The sequence below is a fragment of the Panonychus citri genome, unplaced genomic scaffold, assembly GCF_014898815.1.
Source record: "Panonychus citri isolate SS breed McGregor unplaced genomic scaffold, ASM1489881v1 Contig00098, whole genome shotgun sequence".
In the NCBI taxonomy this organism is placed as follows: domain Eukaryota; kingdom Metazoa; phylum Arthropoda; class Arachnida; order Trombidiformes; family Tetranychidae; genus Panonychus; species Panonychus citri.
Window position 1 is genome coordinate 96,105 of NW_026515503.1, and position 15,548 is coordinate 111,652.

Sequence of the window (15,548 nt, forward strand, 5' to 3'; positions counted from 1 at the left end):
CATGTGATCAGTTTTCTATTTTTTTCTGTCACTGTTTTCATTTCTGTTGATGTTGAGTTGGTTTCTTTTTAATAACAATTAACCACTCAACCAGATTAATTGTAATCAAATTTAATATTCAATTTTCTTCCTTGGTTACAGAAAAGTTGATTACTTGTATCATCAAATTGTTAATGTGTTAAAGGTTATAAATCGTAACATTGTGATAATCAATTTGTAGAAAAGAAAATTTTTTTTCTCTTTTTTTTCTATTCTCTTGTAATGAACATCATCATCATCTATGATTTTATAATTGATCTGCTCCTGTAGTCTCACACACTCTTCAGCTTATTTTCACCTTTGGATTGAACAATTTAATCGTTCATTAATGGTAATACTTGACTTGTTCTCTCCCTATTTCTCCTGTGGTGATTATATCATAATTGTTAATCAATTTGGTAAAATGATTGATTATCTAAGCTTTTCCTTTGTCAACAACAACAACAGAAAATAATCATTATCATTGTAACATCAGAAAGCCGGGATTCTTTTTTTTCCTGTTGATTGTTTCAATTTTCCTGATGATGATAAAACAAAATCATCGGTGTTAATATCAAGCCAAAGTTATAATAATCAGGATGATAATGAAATTACTTATTGGATGATTGAAACTGTTGGAGATTTTGATTTCTATCATAAGCTGAATTTACCAATTTCTTGATTCTTAAATTTTTCTATCTCATTGATTTGGATCATTTCATGGAAATACAATTCACCTTGGTTCTGATTATGTGATAATTATATGCAAAAGGCGATTACAAAAGGACGAAACACTTTTAGTCATCATTTTGTTTTGATTTTTCTTCTTCTCTTCTATTGTTTTACTTTTCTTCTCATCTAAATTGTTTCCTATTTCAGTGGTGATCTTTTTTTTTCATATCTTCAGCCATCACATCATAGAGGAATAATTTAACATGGGAAGCCAATTATTGTCCATATTACGACAAGGAGTTTGGGCTAGTCTCACCGGTGGATGGTATTATGACCAGAAGCAATCACATTTCTCTAACCTTTTTCACCTTTACATTTGGTTATTGTTATTATGTCTTCCCTTGGCCATAGAGCTTTGTGTTAAAAGTTATCTTTATCCCTCGGATCATGTAATCATATGGTCTCTCTACTGTCTCATAATCGCTTCCATGTTTACACTGATAAAATTTGTAAATGCTTATCTTCATCACCTCTTTGACTCAGGTGAATATGTTATTGAAGAAGAGGCCACAAGCCCCAATGATGATGATGAAGAAGAAGAAGGCATCACCGATGGTGCAGATAAAATTGATGATAAAGAAGGTGATAAAAGTAGTATATGTTATCAGTCCTTCGATGATACCAGTAAAACCCTCAACATTGAGACTTCATCGGACACTTCAAAAGCTTGTGATATTTTCGTACATAATAATGGTACTGCTGGTCAACATGAGCACAGTTTATCCAATCGTAGTAATCGAGGTTCAACGGAAAGACCTTTAGTAACAATTTCTTATACTCGTAGCTCCGGTAAATCAGTGAATAGGACAACAAGTGATTCAGATCATGGGGCAACCACGTCAGGAGCTTCTGTTGTTGTCTACCAATCTTTGGGGGTTACTGGAGATCTAACCTCATCTCCATCAACAAGTCAAGCAATGGTTCCTTCATCGTCAGCTTCAATTAAGTCAAATGATGGACCACCAAGCTATTTACTAGCCAGAATCTTAGCAACACCCGGAACCCATTTAGCCAAGAGTAATGATGATAATTCTTCCGGTGCTGTTCATTTTTTTCAGGTTCGTTTTCAATCATTTGTTTTTTAAATTCTTTACTCTTACTGAATCATGTTCTCAATTGCTCTCTCTCTCTCTCTCTCTTTTCTCTTCTAGGATGAATGTGGTAATTGGTTAACATACATTTTCGATGAAAATAGTGACGGAACAGCTAAAGGATTGATGTCCAATGATAACAAACCTTATTTCTCTGACCCTGTCCCTTCAGCCTCAGGCATTTCCTCGGTGAAAAGGTCAAATGTTGATAAATGGGCATCTGATTCATCTAAATCTTCAAAATCATCTGATTCATTAACTGTGATGGGAAACACTCATCCCGAAAATAGTCCTAAAGACAATACTCAACACCAGCGGCTCGCAATAGGAGAAAAATGCTCAATTACTAATACCTTTTCTCCACAATTGGAAACACAATTCTTAAGATCACCGAGTATCAATTCAATGTTTACAGAGCCAAGTAAATCTTTCAACAGTTTGAAAAAGATTGAGACATGAAAATTTTTTGTTTATCTAATTTGATTTAACCCGAATACTTTTCCATCTCTCAATTTTGTTTATTTTCCCTTCTTTAAATATACTGATTTGTTTTTTTCGTCTCTTTTTCTTCCAACTTTTAGATGCAATCTCATTCCCTATGTCTATTAACCCGCGATTTGGTTCAAGTCCCAACATAGTCATCGCTTCTGAACGTCACGTTAGCTTCTCAACCAATCTTAATAGTCCCGAATACGCTAACCTTTCATTCCGACTCCCGATACGATACAATGATTTCATTTCGCCAGCAAAACCCAAACAATATTATAAACTTTGGATTCCACCTTGTATGCGATGGAGATACGTTAAGATCCGTTTTGATCGGTTAAATTTACTTACTCTCCTAGATCGTAGTTTAACTTTATTTGAACTATTTTCTTCAATATTTCTAGCCGTTCTGGTTGCTGTTTTGGGCTCGATAATTATTGAGAAAGGTTTTTTCACTGATCTCTGGTTATTCATATTTTGCTTAGTTATCTGTTCATCTCAATATACACTTTTGAAAAGTGTCCAACCCGATGCAGCATCACCAGCCCATGGTTATAATCGTATTATCATTTACAGTCGTCCAATTTATTTTTCAATTGTTTGCTCAATAATTTTACTCTCTCGTTACTATTTGGATCACAATTTATCTTATTCGTTAAAATTTTACGATTTCAACTTATTGGATCCTTCGGTAATTCGGACCATTGAAGAAGGAGCCAAAATGTTTATCCTCTCATTTCCAATCATCTTTTCGTTTGGACTCTTACCTCAAATTAATACCTTTCTCATGTATCTTATGGAGCAAATTGACATTCACATTTTCGGAGGAACCGCTTTCACCATGGGACTAACGTCAGCCTGTTATTGTATCATTCGAAGTGTTGTAATTGTCCTAGTTCTTTATGCAATTGCTTTAACATCTTTACTTCGAGTTACCAGTCGACGAAGAGCAGCAATTGGACTAACATATCACGATTATGATGTTCTTTTCTCTGTTTTCTGTGGTCTCCTCGTCTTTTTTGCATATTTCATGAGTCGACAAACCAGTGATCCAACAGTTGTTTACACTTTGATTCGTAAATATTTAATATGTGATAGACTTTCATTCAATCGTCGTTCTAAAATAAACGGACGTCGATGTTCAGGCAGTGGAAACAATAGTTCAACAGATGATCCCGAAGGTCGACAAGAAGAAGAAGAAGAATGTGATCCCTTTGAAAAAGAATATGTAGATCCACTACCAGGGAAATTAGAGAAAACATTGTTAATTCGTTTGGAAAATGATATAATTCTTGCAATTTTGATGACAATAATTTTCTTTGCAATTCATGTCAGCACCATCTTCACTCTTCAACCTTACGTTCAGATGTCATTGGGAATTCTGGCCGTTTCATGGGGCTTCTTGTTACATTACATTTTCACCCATTTCCGTAAAGAGTTACCTTGGCAATTTTTTGCCTCACCAATTTTGAAGCCTAAAGAATATGATCAATATGAGGTCAAAGATGAAGCGCAATTAATGTGGTTTGAGAAGTTCCAATGTTGGCTCGGGTTCATTGAGAGAAATGCAATTTATCCTTGTGTCTTTCTCAGCATTCTGACCAAAGATACCCCAGAGATAATCAATAAATATGGTGTTTAGTAAGTATCGCACTTATCAAATTTAGTTTAATTCTTTTTGCATTTTGTTAATTGTTCATTTTCCCTCTTTCATCTCATACAGTTCGGGAACACTGCTCATGGTTATTTGTGCTTTCAAGTCAATTCGATCAACTTACAATGACTCATCTCATAATCATTTCATTTTACTCTTCACATGGTTAACCTTTCATTACGACCTTTCCTACCTTCGAGAGCCATTCCTGGTTAATTATGCTGTTTTCTCAACAATTTACCTTAAATTCACTGAGCTTCTTCTTAAAATCCGTTTTGTGGTCACTTATGTTGCTCCCTGGCAAATTTCGTGGGGCTCAGCTTTCCATGCATTTGCTCAACCATTTTCGGTTCCTCATTCGGGGATGCTCTTCATTCAGGCCATTCTATCATCCATCTTATCTTCACCATTAGAACCTGTTCTGGGAAGTGCTATTTTCCTTTGCTCTTATGTAAGGCCAGTTAAATTCTGGGAAAGGGATTACAATACAAAAAGAATCGATTATTCAAATACTCGTCTGGTCAATCAATTGGAACGAAGTATCATCGGTAGTGATGATAATAATTTAAATTCCATTTTTTATGAACATTTAACTCGATCTCTCCAACACTCTCTTTTTGGTGATCTTGCTCTTGGTAGATGGGGTCAAGTATCGCAAGGTGATTGTTTCGTCCTCGCTAGTGATAATCTTAATTGTTTGGTTCATATTATTGAACTGGGAAATGGTTTAGTTACCTTTCAAGTTCGTGGTCTTGAATTTAGAGGAACTTACTGTCAACAACGGGAAGTTGAAGCAATCAGTGAACCGGTCAACGATGATGAGGGTTGTTGCTGCTGTGAACCTGGTCATTTACCGTCAATGCTTTCAGTAAATGCCGCGTTTAATCAACGTTGGTTGGCCTGGGAGGTAACTCATTCTAAATATGTTCTCGAAGGATACTCAATCTCGGATAATTCAGCAATCTCTATGCTTCAACCATTTGAATTACGAAAAGCGTTGATTACTTATTATGTCAAGTCTCTTATTTATTACACAATAATTGGTTCTAAACTGGAAACTTGGCTGCGAAATGATGATATCCGTGAAACCATTGATGGCCTAACAAATGATCGTGACTTTGTCGATTTAGATCCAATATTTAATCTCTCCGTTGATGAAGATTATGATTTCCGTGCCTCAGGAATAAATCGTGCCAGTTTCTGTCATGTCTACTTAAATTGGATCAATCATTGTCTCACCAAGCGAAAAAATGTGATCGAAGATGTTCAAGATAAAGAAGCCGTTGTCTCTCTTTGTTTCGCTCTTTCGCTTTTAGCTCGTCGAGCCTTGAGCACCGCATCTCACAATAATTCATTCAATACAGTTGAATTCTTACTTTATGGATTACACTCGTTGTTCAAAGGTGACTTTAGGATAACGTCTCCGCGTGACGAATGGGTTTTCAAAGACATTGATTTACTGAAAAAAGTGATCGCTCCAAGTGTCAGAATGGCAGTTAAACTTCACGCAGATCACTTTCTATCCACAGACGAATACGATGATAATATTGTTCTATGGGCTTCAATTACCAATTATCGTCAAAATTGGGTCATTTCCCATGAGGCCGATCCTATTTGGCGAAATGCTCTCCTATCCAATGTATCCTCTCTTCTGGCCCTACGCCATGTTTACGAAGATGGTACCAATCAATATAAAATCATTATGCTCAATATTAGACATCTTAGTTTTCGAGTGATTAAGGTAAATTATTGTTCATCTTATTCAATAAATATTTAAGTACTAATTTATGTTCATTTCCTTAGGTTAATCGTGAATGCGTCCGTGGTCTTTGGGCTGGACAGCAACAAGAATTAGTTTACCTCCGAAATCGTAACAATGAAAGAGGTTCAATTCAAAATGCTAAACAAGCGCTAAGAAATATAATAAACTCATCTTGTGATCAACCAATTGGATATCCCATTTATGTATCACCTCTAATTACCTCATTTGGTGAAACTAATCCACAATATTGTTCAGTTATTGGTAAACCATTGAGCTTTCACACCTTTAAATCGGCTATTTTATCGGCCTGGAATCGTTTCAAGACTCGATGTCGTGAAGGTTGTTCGTCGGGACAAGCTTGTCAAGAAGAGATTAATCAAGAAGAGTTGATGATGAGGCCACTCAATTCAGTTCCATCATCTTGTCGGGGTCGACCTATCCAAGAGCGATATCCTTATGATTCCCGAAATCGCGGAGGTCAGTTTTATTTACCAATCCCTTTGATCTCCAATCAAATACTATCAGTTTTCAATCAGACTATCATGTTAGTCATCATTTGATGTTATTTAAATTATCTTAATTGAGTCATTCAGTTGTGCTAATCTAGTCTTAACTATTTATTCATCAAGTTTTGACAGCCGCAGGTATTAATTGCTGATCACAATTGGTTTATATTAATGAGTCTCAACAAAAAAAACAGACTTTTTTGTTCATTTTTCTTGTTCTTCAACTTGATTTTCTGTCCAAATTATAACCAAAAAGCAATTAACCATCATGATAATCAGTTGATAACCTTTTCTCTGATACAGTTTAAAGATGACTCGAAAAAGGGTTGATTAAAGTATCGCAAAAACTAAATCAGAAATCGAAAGGCAGCTATTTAAACCGTGAGATCGATTAACCTTTTCGTCTCGAAAATGTAGTTCGAATCAGATCTTTATTATTTTTGCTCTTTCGATACTAATAGTTGAACGTTTCTAATTTAAAATACTTAATCTTCAAGCCTTTAGCATAATCAAAATATTCAGACATTTTTTCTAATGTTAATCTTAATTTGGATTTAATAATAATCAGAAAAGTTAAGTCATGTAACTGTTGATGATTTAATCCAATTGACAAAAAATTATTCCAATCGTTATTAGCAAACTATATCAATTTTTAATTATCTTTGATTATCCACACCTTAGAGTTTGAAAAAAAAGGAAGAGCAAGTAAATCAGATTGATTTTTAATCATATTATTTGACTATTTTAATTTTCCCCAATCTATTTAATCATCATCAATTTTGATTCGCATTGAAAATGCAAAATCAATTCAATGTTTTAATAGTTGTTTATCTTGACATTTAATCAAAGTAGTTTAATAATAATGAGAGAGAGAGAGATAATTTGATTGCCAATCCCATTTCCGATTCTTTATTATTTTCCCAATCAAACTTTTGATCAACAATTAACTTTGTTTATTAATAATTTTTTATTGGTTATCTTTTTATTAACAATAGGTGGTCGAAGCAATCGAAGTGGACATTTAAATGACCGATCGTTCAATGAATTTGAACGATGTCATCTTTTAACTCGTATCTCATGTACGATCCCAAATCAATTGTATCCGCAAACAGCATCGGCTCACCATGTAACCGGACCAGCGACCATTTTAGATACAATTAACCGATCCATGTCAACTAATCGACGACAAAGTTCATCAACACTGGTCAATCTCACCGCTTTCCGTCCCACAGAAAATGTTGATTGTGATAATTTAGAAATGACTTCATTCACCTCAAGAGGTTCAATTGGTAATTCAAGTATCAACAGTAACAATTATAGTCATAATAACAGTTTAAGTAGTAATAATAATATTATCGTTAATCAATCAAATAATGTTAATAGTGTAATTATTAATAATAACGTTGTTAATAACGATTTGGTTATTAGCAACGATCAACAATTAACCCAATCAATTGACACTAGTTCAATCTCATCTACGACAACAGTCAATTCAACAACAACAACAACAACAACACCAACTACAACTGTTATCACTTCAACCGTTGCTGGACCTTTATCATTATCTTCATCTTCATCATCTCTACCATCATCATCTTCTCCTCCCCCTTTGTCGTCATCCTCATCATCGACAACATCATCACCTTCATCTTCACCCTCAACGGTGACTGCAGTGACTTCATCTTCTTCTTCATCCTCATCATCACCTTCACCGACATCATCAACTCATCTACATCATCGTTCTCGACCGGAATTGGTTTGAATGGATAAACAATTAATCTCTCATAATCTTAATCATCTTCTTTTCTCTCTCAACTTTTAATTTCTATATTTATATATTAGATTTTTGTGAGTTTGTATTATTTCCTCTTTCTTTTCTTTCTATATTTACATTCACACAAATTAATGATGTTGATGATTAATATTAATTTTTCATCTTCTTTCATCTTTTCATGAGATTTTTGTTATAAGTTAATCAAGTTGAGAGGGAGAAACAAATTATGATTAGATGAGTTGGATAAAGTAAATACACCGATTGCTTAATTATTTACAATTAAAGCATAATGATTACACACCTAAACCACACAATTGGTTGGAATTGTAAAGACAAAAAATTAGTAGATTGTTCAAATTAATTTATGTTAAAACACACAAAACAAAGTTAATCAAAAAAGCAAAACAATACGTCCAAACCTGCCATAAATAAAAGCGCTAATTAATAAATTGATAACTTTGATTTGATGAACAATTAGTTACCTTCATTTATTATTAATTATCTTTATCTCACCGGTACTATTACCAATTAATCAGTGATAATCAATTGAGATCAATTGACTATCAATCAAAAGAGTTCGCTAGGCAAAAATAACGTGCACTTAAAACCAATTGATTGTTTGAGTGTGAATTTATCATGACAACGTCACATTATCACGATAGGAGGATTTTCTGGTGATAAATTTCAATGATAATAACAGATTATCTCAAGAAAAATTATAATTTCAGGTTTGATTGGAAAAATATTGTGAACTGGTACAAATATAATTAAAATCAGGTGAGAATTAATTTAGTTTTACCATCGCTCGTAAAACTTTTCCTTCTTTCATTAAGGTAAAGGCTTCGTTAATCTGTTCAAGTGGCAGTACTTCAGTAATGAACTCATCTACCTTCAGAATACCTGAAAGATAATCTTCCACTAATTTAGGAACAGCGTCACGGCTTTTCCAACCTCCGAAAGCGGTTCCTTTCCATGTTCGTCCAGTTACCAGTTGAAATGGTCGAGTACTTATTTCTTTACCTGAAGCGGCAACACCGATGATCACTGAGACACCCCAACCTTTGTGAGCCGATTCAAGAGCTGCTCTCATGGTATGAATATTACCAATACACTCAAATGTATAATCTGGTCCACCGTCTGTAAGGTCAAAAAGTACTTGTTGAATAGTTTTATCTTTGTGGTCAAGAGGATTGATAAATTCAGTAAAACCAAACTCTCGAGCGGCTTCAAATTTACTCGGGTTGATATCGATTCCGATAACACGTGAGGCTTGACGAGCCTTACAACCGATACCAACGGCTAAACCAACAGCACCGAGACCCCAGACTGCACAGATGCTTCCTGGTTCAACATCAGCGGTGTTCAAGACAGCTCCATAACCGGTGGGGATACCACAACCTAAGAGACCAACTTTCTCTAACGATGCCGTTTTATTGATCTTAGCACAGGCGATCTCAGGTAGAACAGTAAATTCGCTAAAAGTTGATGTTCCCATAAAGTGGAAAACAGTTACACCGTTGCAGGTAAAACGAGAGGTACCATCAGGCATAACTCCTTGGCCTTGAGTGACTCTGATTTTCTGGCAGAGATTAGTTTTCGGATTTTTACAGAATTTACATTCTCGACACTGGGAGTGTAACACGGAATGACATGATCACCAGGAACAAGACTGGTAACTCCCTCGCCGACACTTTCAACAACACCTAGAAAATGAAAAGAAAAACCCAAAAAAAAAAGTTGTTAATCAATAATCATAATGAAACATTAAACTTTCACTTTAGAATTGAGGTTGAATTGAGAAAACAATTAAAAAGATGATCATGAATAAATTGATTGATTGTACACTTTAAATCTCCTCAATAAGATTAAGTTTAAGCCCCATGGTGTTAATCATCTGACTAACTAATCATCAATCAGATAAATTGAAATTAAGATTTCGATACGAACAAAAAAGTAAACGAAAAGTTGATTGTCATGTCAGTTAACCAGAAATGATGAAATAACATAAAACTTGATCGTAATTAAGCACCTTGAGAAAGGAAGTACATAAGGTTAAGTAAGGTGATAGGTAAAAGAAAACAAGGTTAACTTGTTGATGGAAAAATGAATAGAATTACCTGCTCCCTCGTGCCCCATGATACAGGGAAATTTTCCTTCAGGATCTAATCCAGATAGAGTATAATAATCAGTGTGACAAACTCCGGAGGAAACAATTTTGACCCGAACTTCACCAGCCTTGGGTGGGTCAACAGTTACTTGTTCAATTGTCAAAGGTTCATTTGCAGCCCAAGCAACAGCAGCTTTACAGTTGATAGGCTGTTGAGAACAAAGAAATTAAAAAGAAAAAAGAACAAAAATAAATTCTACTTAACGAAAACAAAAAAGAAAAGAACAAAATTTAGAGAAAATATTCTAAATAGAAAAATATTATTCTTACCTTTCCAACAGTTGAACTCATGTTATATAAATTAGATTAAGACAAACAATTAAAAGCACCAAAGTAAATTAAATGATTTAATCAAAAAAGAGAAAAGCAAAGCAGAAAAAGAGTCACCACAATAAACGTCACGTTAATCCAAAGTAGAAAAGATTTGACTAATTCAAGGATAAAAAGAGAAAAGCTTTTTATGTAATAACTCAATCAATTATTTTCATGGTCTTTTTGCACGAAGTACTAAAATCCGGCTGAGATTCACGTTTCGATGGTAATACAAATTGTAAAGAGTACAAATGGAGAAACAATTTAATCAACAATCAACAGAGAAAAAGAAAAAACAAAAATGAGTAAACTTGACAATGAGAAAAAAAAGTGATCCAGTTACAAACCATTGGATCTTTTTGATTGAATAGATACAAAGAGATATTATTTTCTTTTCTCTGTTATTTTCTCATCAAACAATAGTTGCAGGTAATTCACTCACCGGTTAACCTTGGATTGACATGGAACAAGCTGATTACATAATAGTGTAATTAAAGAGAAAGAGAAATTAAAGTTGATTGTTGAAGAAGAAAAAATCAGATATCGATTATCTGATTATCTATTATCGTTTCGATTTGTATCCATAGGGAAAGAGAGGGAAGTTGATTTTTCTCCTTCTTTGTTTTCTTTTCTCTCTCATTAGAATTTTCTTATTCTTTTCTAGCAATTAATAATATTAATTAGTATTTTTTTGTTCTTCTCTTCATTAATTCGCCATCAATCATTTAATCAAATTGAAAATGTTCTTTAATTAGAAATAGATCAACAAAGAAGGAAAAGTAAACCCTTTTTCTCTTGGTGGATATTTGTTATTCTCTTTCTATTCTCTTTTTTTCTTTTAATTTTGGTTAATTGTTAATCTTTTATGTACTTAAAGGTAAATGTTTATTTATTTTTGTTTTATTCCATTTGGTCAGTTGGTTGGTATTTAATTTAAAGAATTGAGATGAAATCGTTTTCATTAAGATGTAATGATTAATGTAACGACATTTCATTTCTTCAATTACTACTACTGGTCATCTGTAATCATCGCCATCATTAAGGCCCTTAAGGTGTTACCCTCGATCTCTATCAAATTTTATTTTGGATAACCTGATATGTGAATGATGTGAACAATTAACCAGTTAAGTTGAATTAATAAGAGATTCCAGCAGATCCAACGCAATAAGCGTTTTTCATTGTTACATGACAACATTTGTAGCCCCATTTTTGAGTCTTGACGTTATAAAAAGAGCCCCAAACGGATTTGTGATTATTTGGATGAACATCTTCCTCGTATCTAGAACTAATTATGGTCTTCGGTGGTTCGATTTTTGGTTTTCCGTCTCGAGAATATTCAACGTATCTCTCTGATTGTCCATAAACCAATTCGGCCGGTGGTGATTGTAGATATTCCTCTCCACCATATTTCTCTAAGATTCTTTGTTTTATTGAAGTTTTATGTTTAGTCTTTTGGATTTGGTGCTCTCTGCGAATTATTTCCATTGCTGTTGGTTCGGCCTGAAGGTGAATATCGACACCTTTATCTCGAGCCTGCCAAGCGAATAATTGAGCTTGTCCAACTTTAACGGCATCAGCTGAATGTCGAACATAGTTTTCACCAGCGTAAGGAAGATCAGTTGAATTCTTCGATGTATTTTTATAAGGATTGTCTCTCATGGAACGAGTTTTCGGATCATAATAAGCCGAATCAGGATCTAAATTTCGAAGGTATTTGGCTGTGTCCTCTCTGATTCTAAGATTTCGCACAGTAATTCTTTGTTTGGAATCGACTTTTGTACCAGGCATATCAATATGATCGGCGTATTTATCTTCTTCATCGGAATCAGAATCCGAATCCCCTTTTTCTTTAAGAGTTTTTTTAGCCTCTTCAAGTTTTTCATATTCATCAACAACGGCTTTGTACATCTGAGGACGATACCCATTCCACCGATCTCTTTTGCCATCATAATCTAAATTAAGTTTAGCTACCTCGACGTCATCTGGAGCTGTAACAATCCCCGATACTTTGGCTGGAATCTTCCTTGGCTTCTTGAAACAAGATTTTCGATTATGTCCCATGGCTCCACAGTTCTCACAAGCTCCAGGTCTATAATTGGTTGTAATTTTGTTTGTTGTTCCTCGTTGGTACCATTCATCAACACGAGCAATCTTGGATTTATTTTCATCTTGTGGTCGCTGATGTTTTAATGTTGGTCCAGAAGAGCCATAGTACCAAGGGGTGATTGAAATATACTGTGGGATGTGAGGGTTAATGTCTTTACCATCTTCATCGACAAGAGCTGGAACTGTACCCGCTTTCCTTAATTCCTCCAATTCCTTTTCCTTTTTAAAATCTTCTCGTGAACGTTTTTTAGGCACATCCTCGGGAAAATCAGAGCCTCGAATTAGTTGAGAAACTGGTCTCTGTTGAATCGACATTTTGACACCGAAAATCAAAAAACGATCCTTGTTGACACAAAAAAAGAAATAATAATTAACTGTGAGATTGAAAATTAAAAATGGTTAAGCCTAAACAGCCAGAAATGGGATCAAGTCTTAATGAATTGAATCCAATGTTAATTCAGTTAAAGGCAAATTTTGAGATCAAAATCCAGAAGCACTGATACCACATGAGATATTTTCTCATGAAAAAGAAAACTGAATTTTCTGAAACGATTGTTAATTATTTCACTAGTATTTCTTTTTTTACTATTTAATTGATCACTTTTCATTAATTAAATAAGAATTCACTAATTAGAGTTGAAAACTGATTAAACTTTTCTCTCTGGTTATTTAGGCTCGGGGACTATATGACCAGAGATTTCTGGTCGAATAGGCTGTTCCTAAAAAAATCAACGAGAGAAAAATGTAAACAAAAACAAAGACGAAAAGAGAACAACCATCAAGCGCCACCGCTTAGAACCAAAAGTAACTAATCAAATTCTCTGGGAAAAGTTAAACTGATTGTCCCTCATCTTCATCACAATAAAGCTTTTAAGTAAATAGTTAATCTTTGGTTTAATCCTTTTGTCTTTGTTAATTTTCTCAGTTTTTAAGAAGAAATTTTTTAGAAAAAAATTTTAAATTTTTTCGTCATCCTCATCATCGACAACATCATCACCTTCATCTTCACCCTCAACGGTGACTGCAGTGACTTCATCTTCTTCTTCATCCTCATCATCACCTTCACCGACATCATCAACTCATCTACATCATCGTTCTCGACCGAAATTGGTTTGAATGGATAAACAATTAATCTCATAATCTTAATCAATCAGATAAATTGAAATTAAGATTTCGATACGAACAAAAAAGTAAACGAAAAGTTGATTGTCATGTCAGTTAACCAGAAATGATGAAATAACATAAAACTTGATCGTAATTAAGCACCTTGAGAAAGGAAGTACATAAGGTTAAGTAAGGTGATAGGTAAAAGAAAACAAGGTTAACTTGTTGATGGAAAAATGAATAGAATTACCTGCTCCCTCGTGCCCCATGATACAGGGAAATTTTCCTTCAGGATCTAATCCAGATAGAGTATAATAATCAGTGTGACAAACTCCGGAGGAAACAATTTTGACCCGAACTTCACCAGCCTTGGGTGGGTCAACAGTTACTTGTTCAATTGTTGATTGTTGAAGAAAAAATCAGATATCGATTACCTGATTATCTATTATCGTTTCGATTTGTATCCATAGGGAAAAAGAGAGGGAAGTTGATTTTTCTCCTTCTTTGTTTTCTTTTCTCTCTCATTAGAATTAATTAATTTTCTTATTCTTTTCTAGCAATTAGAATATTAATTAGTATTTTTTTATCTTCTCTTCATTAATTCGCCATCAATCATTTAATCAAATTGAAAATGTTCTTTAATTAGAAATAGACCAACAAAGAAGGAAAAGTAAACCCCTTTTTCTCTTGGTGGGATATTTGTTATTCTGTTTTCTATTCTCTTTTTTTTCTTTTAATTTTGGTTAATTGTTAATCTTTTATGTACTTAAAGGTAAATGTTTATTTATTTTTGTTTTATTCCATTTGGTCAGTTGGTTGGTATTTAATTTAAAGAATTGAGATGAAATCGTTTTCATTAAGATGTAATGATTAATGTAACGACATTTCATTTCTTCAATTACTACTACTGGTCATCTGTAATCATCGCCATCATTAAGGCCCTTAAGGTGTTACCCTCGATCTCTATCAAATTTTATTTTGGATAACCTGATATGTGAATGATGTGAACAATTAACCAGTTAAGTTGAAACAATTATATATACCTTAAATATGAGATAATCATGATTTGAGATGTTTATGTAATTAACTACTATTTAATCATCATTAATAACTGGACTGAAAAGGAAAAGATTAACAGGGAATGGAAAAGATTATTTATTAATTGTTGCTGATTAATTATCGATTCATCCAGGAAAAAGATTTATTTGATTGTTTCAATTGTATTAACAATTACCTGATAGGTAAATTGTTTTCTTTCTATTGGACATTCGGATGATTTTTTTTTCTCTCAATTGTTAACATCATCACCCAACTAATGGTCACATTATGTTGTTTAACTATTGGTTTGCCTTTATCATTATCAACAATTTATCTACAATTAAAGATGTTAATCTTTTCCGTCAAATCTGAAGTTCAATTGTAATTCAGGTAAGTTCAAGTTTAGTCTTTCCTGTTCATCAAACCAGGAAGGTTAAACTTAGTTGATTGATTAATAATTGATCCATTGTTTATCTTTCTCACTAATTATTAATTACTTTCTCTTTCTCTTATATCTTAATTTCTTACAGTTTTCAAAATTTAATGTAACCTGAATATAAAATGGGTCAGTTTTTCAAGCAATTAAGTCCATCGTTATTACGTGAAAGTGTAAAAGTTGATATAAAGAAATGATCATTGATTATTATTTACAAGAAATCTCATCAATAACAATTAAATCAACTGGTGTTTGTGATATTTGCTTACCAATTTAATCAATACAAAAATGGTAATCAATATCTACTAAATTAATAACAAATTTTAATCATCTCTATTTAATGAACACCTCATTTCCTCATT

The 15,548-nt window shown here is 33.5% G+C and overlaps 3 protein-coding genes across 3 annotated transcripts; 1 reads left to right on the forward strand and 2 right to left on the reverse strand.

Annotated features, from left to right (window-relative positions):
• The first annotated feature begins 44 nt into the window (after positions 1-44).
• Positions 45-8,497, forward strand: LOC128388383 (pecanex-like protein 1). The gene is made up of 6 exons (XM_053347768.1): positions 45-1,808; positions 1,902-2,262; positions 2,423-3,968; positions 4,051-5,722; positions 5,785-6,220; positions 7,245-8,497. Exons 1-6 carry the CDS (start codon positions 954-956, stop codon positions 8,009-8,011), a joined length of 5,637 nt encoding a protein of 1,878 aa, XP_053203743.1. The 5' UTR covers positions 45-953; the 3' UTR covers positions 8,012-8,497.
• Positions 8,498-8,634: 137 nt separating this feature from the next.
• Positions 8,635-10,962, reverse strand: LOC128388389 (alcohol dehydrogenase class-3-like). The gene is given in 4 exon segments (XM_053347773.1): positions 8,635-9,652; positions 9,655-9,726; positions 10,141-10,339; positions 10,461-10,962. Coding segments are annotated over 4 exon segments (1,137 nt in total). The 5' UTR covers positions 10,482-10,962; the 3' UTR covers positions 8,635-8,807.
• A 424-nt stretch (positions 10,963-11,386) lies between these two features.
• On the reverse strand, positions 11,387-12,998 carry LOC128388388 (pre-mRNA-splicing factor SLU7-like). The gene has a single exon (XM_053347772.1). The coding sequence runs from the start codon at positions 12,921-12,923 to the stop codon at positions 11,637-11,639; it is 1,287 nt and encodes a 428-aa protein (XP_053203747.1). The 5' UTR covers positions 12,924-12,998; the 3' UTR covers positions 11,387-11,636.
• Between the last annotated feature and the right edge of the window lie 2,550 nt (positions 12,999-15,548).

Coding starts and splice junctions, on each gene's coding strand:
- LOC128388383 (XM_053347768.1), top strand. CDS start 954: ATGGGAAGCCAATTATTGTCCATATTACGACAAGGAGTTTGGGCTAGT. Junction 1,809..1,901: donor GTGCTGTTCATTTTTTTCAG/GTTCGTTTTCAA, acceptor TTTCTCTTCTAG/GATGAATGTGGTAATTGGTT. Junction 5,723..5,784: donor TTAGTTTTCGAGTGATTAAG/GTAAATTATTGT, acceptor TCATTTCCTTAG/GTTAATCGTGAATGCGTCCG.
- LOC128388388 (XM_053347772.1), bottom strand. CDS start 12,923: ATGTCGATTCAACAGAGACCAGTTTCTCAACTAATTCGAGGCTCTGAT.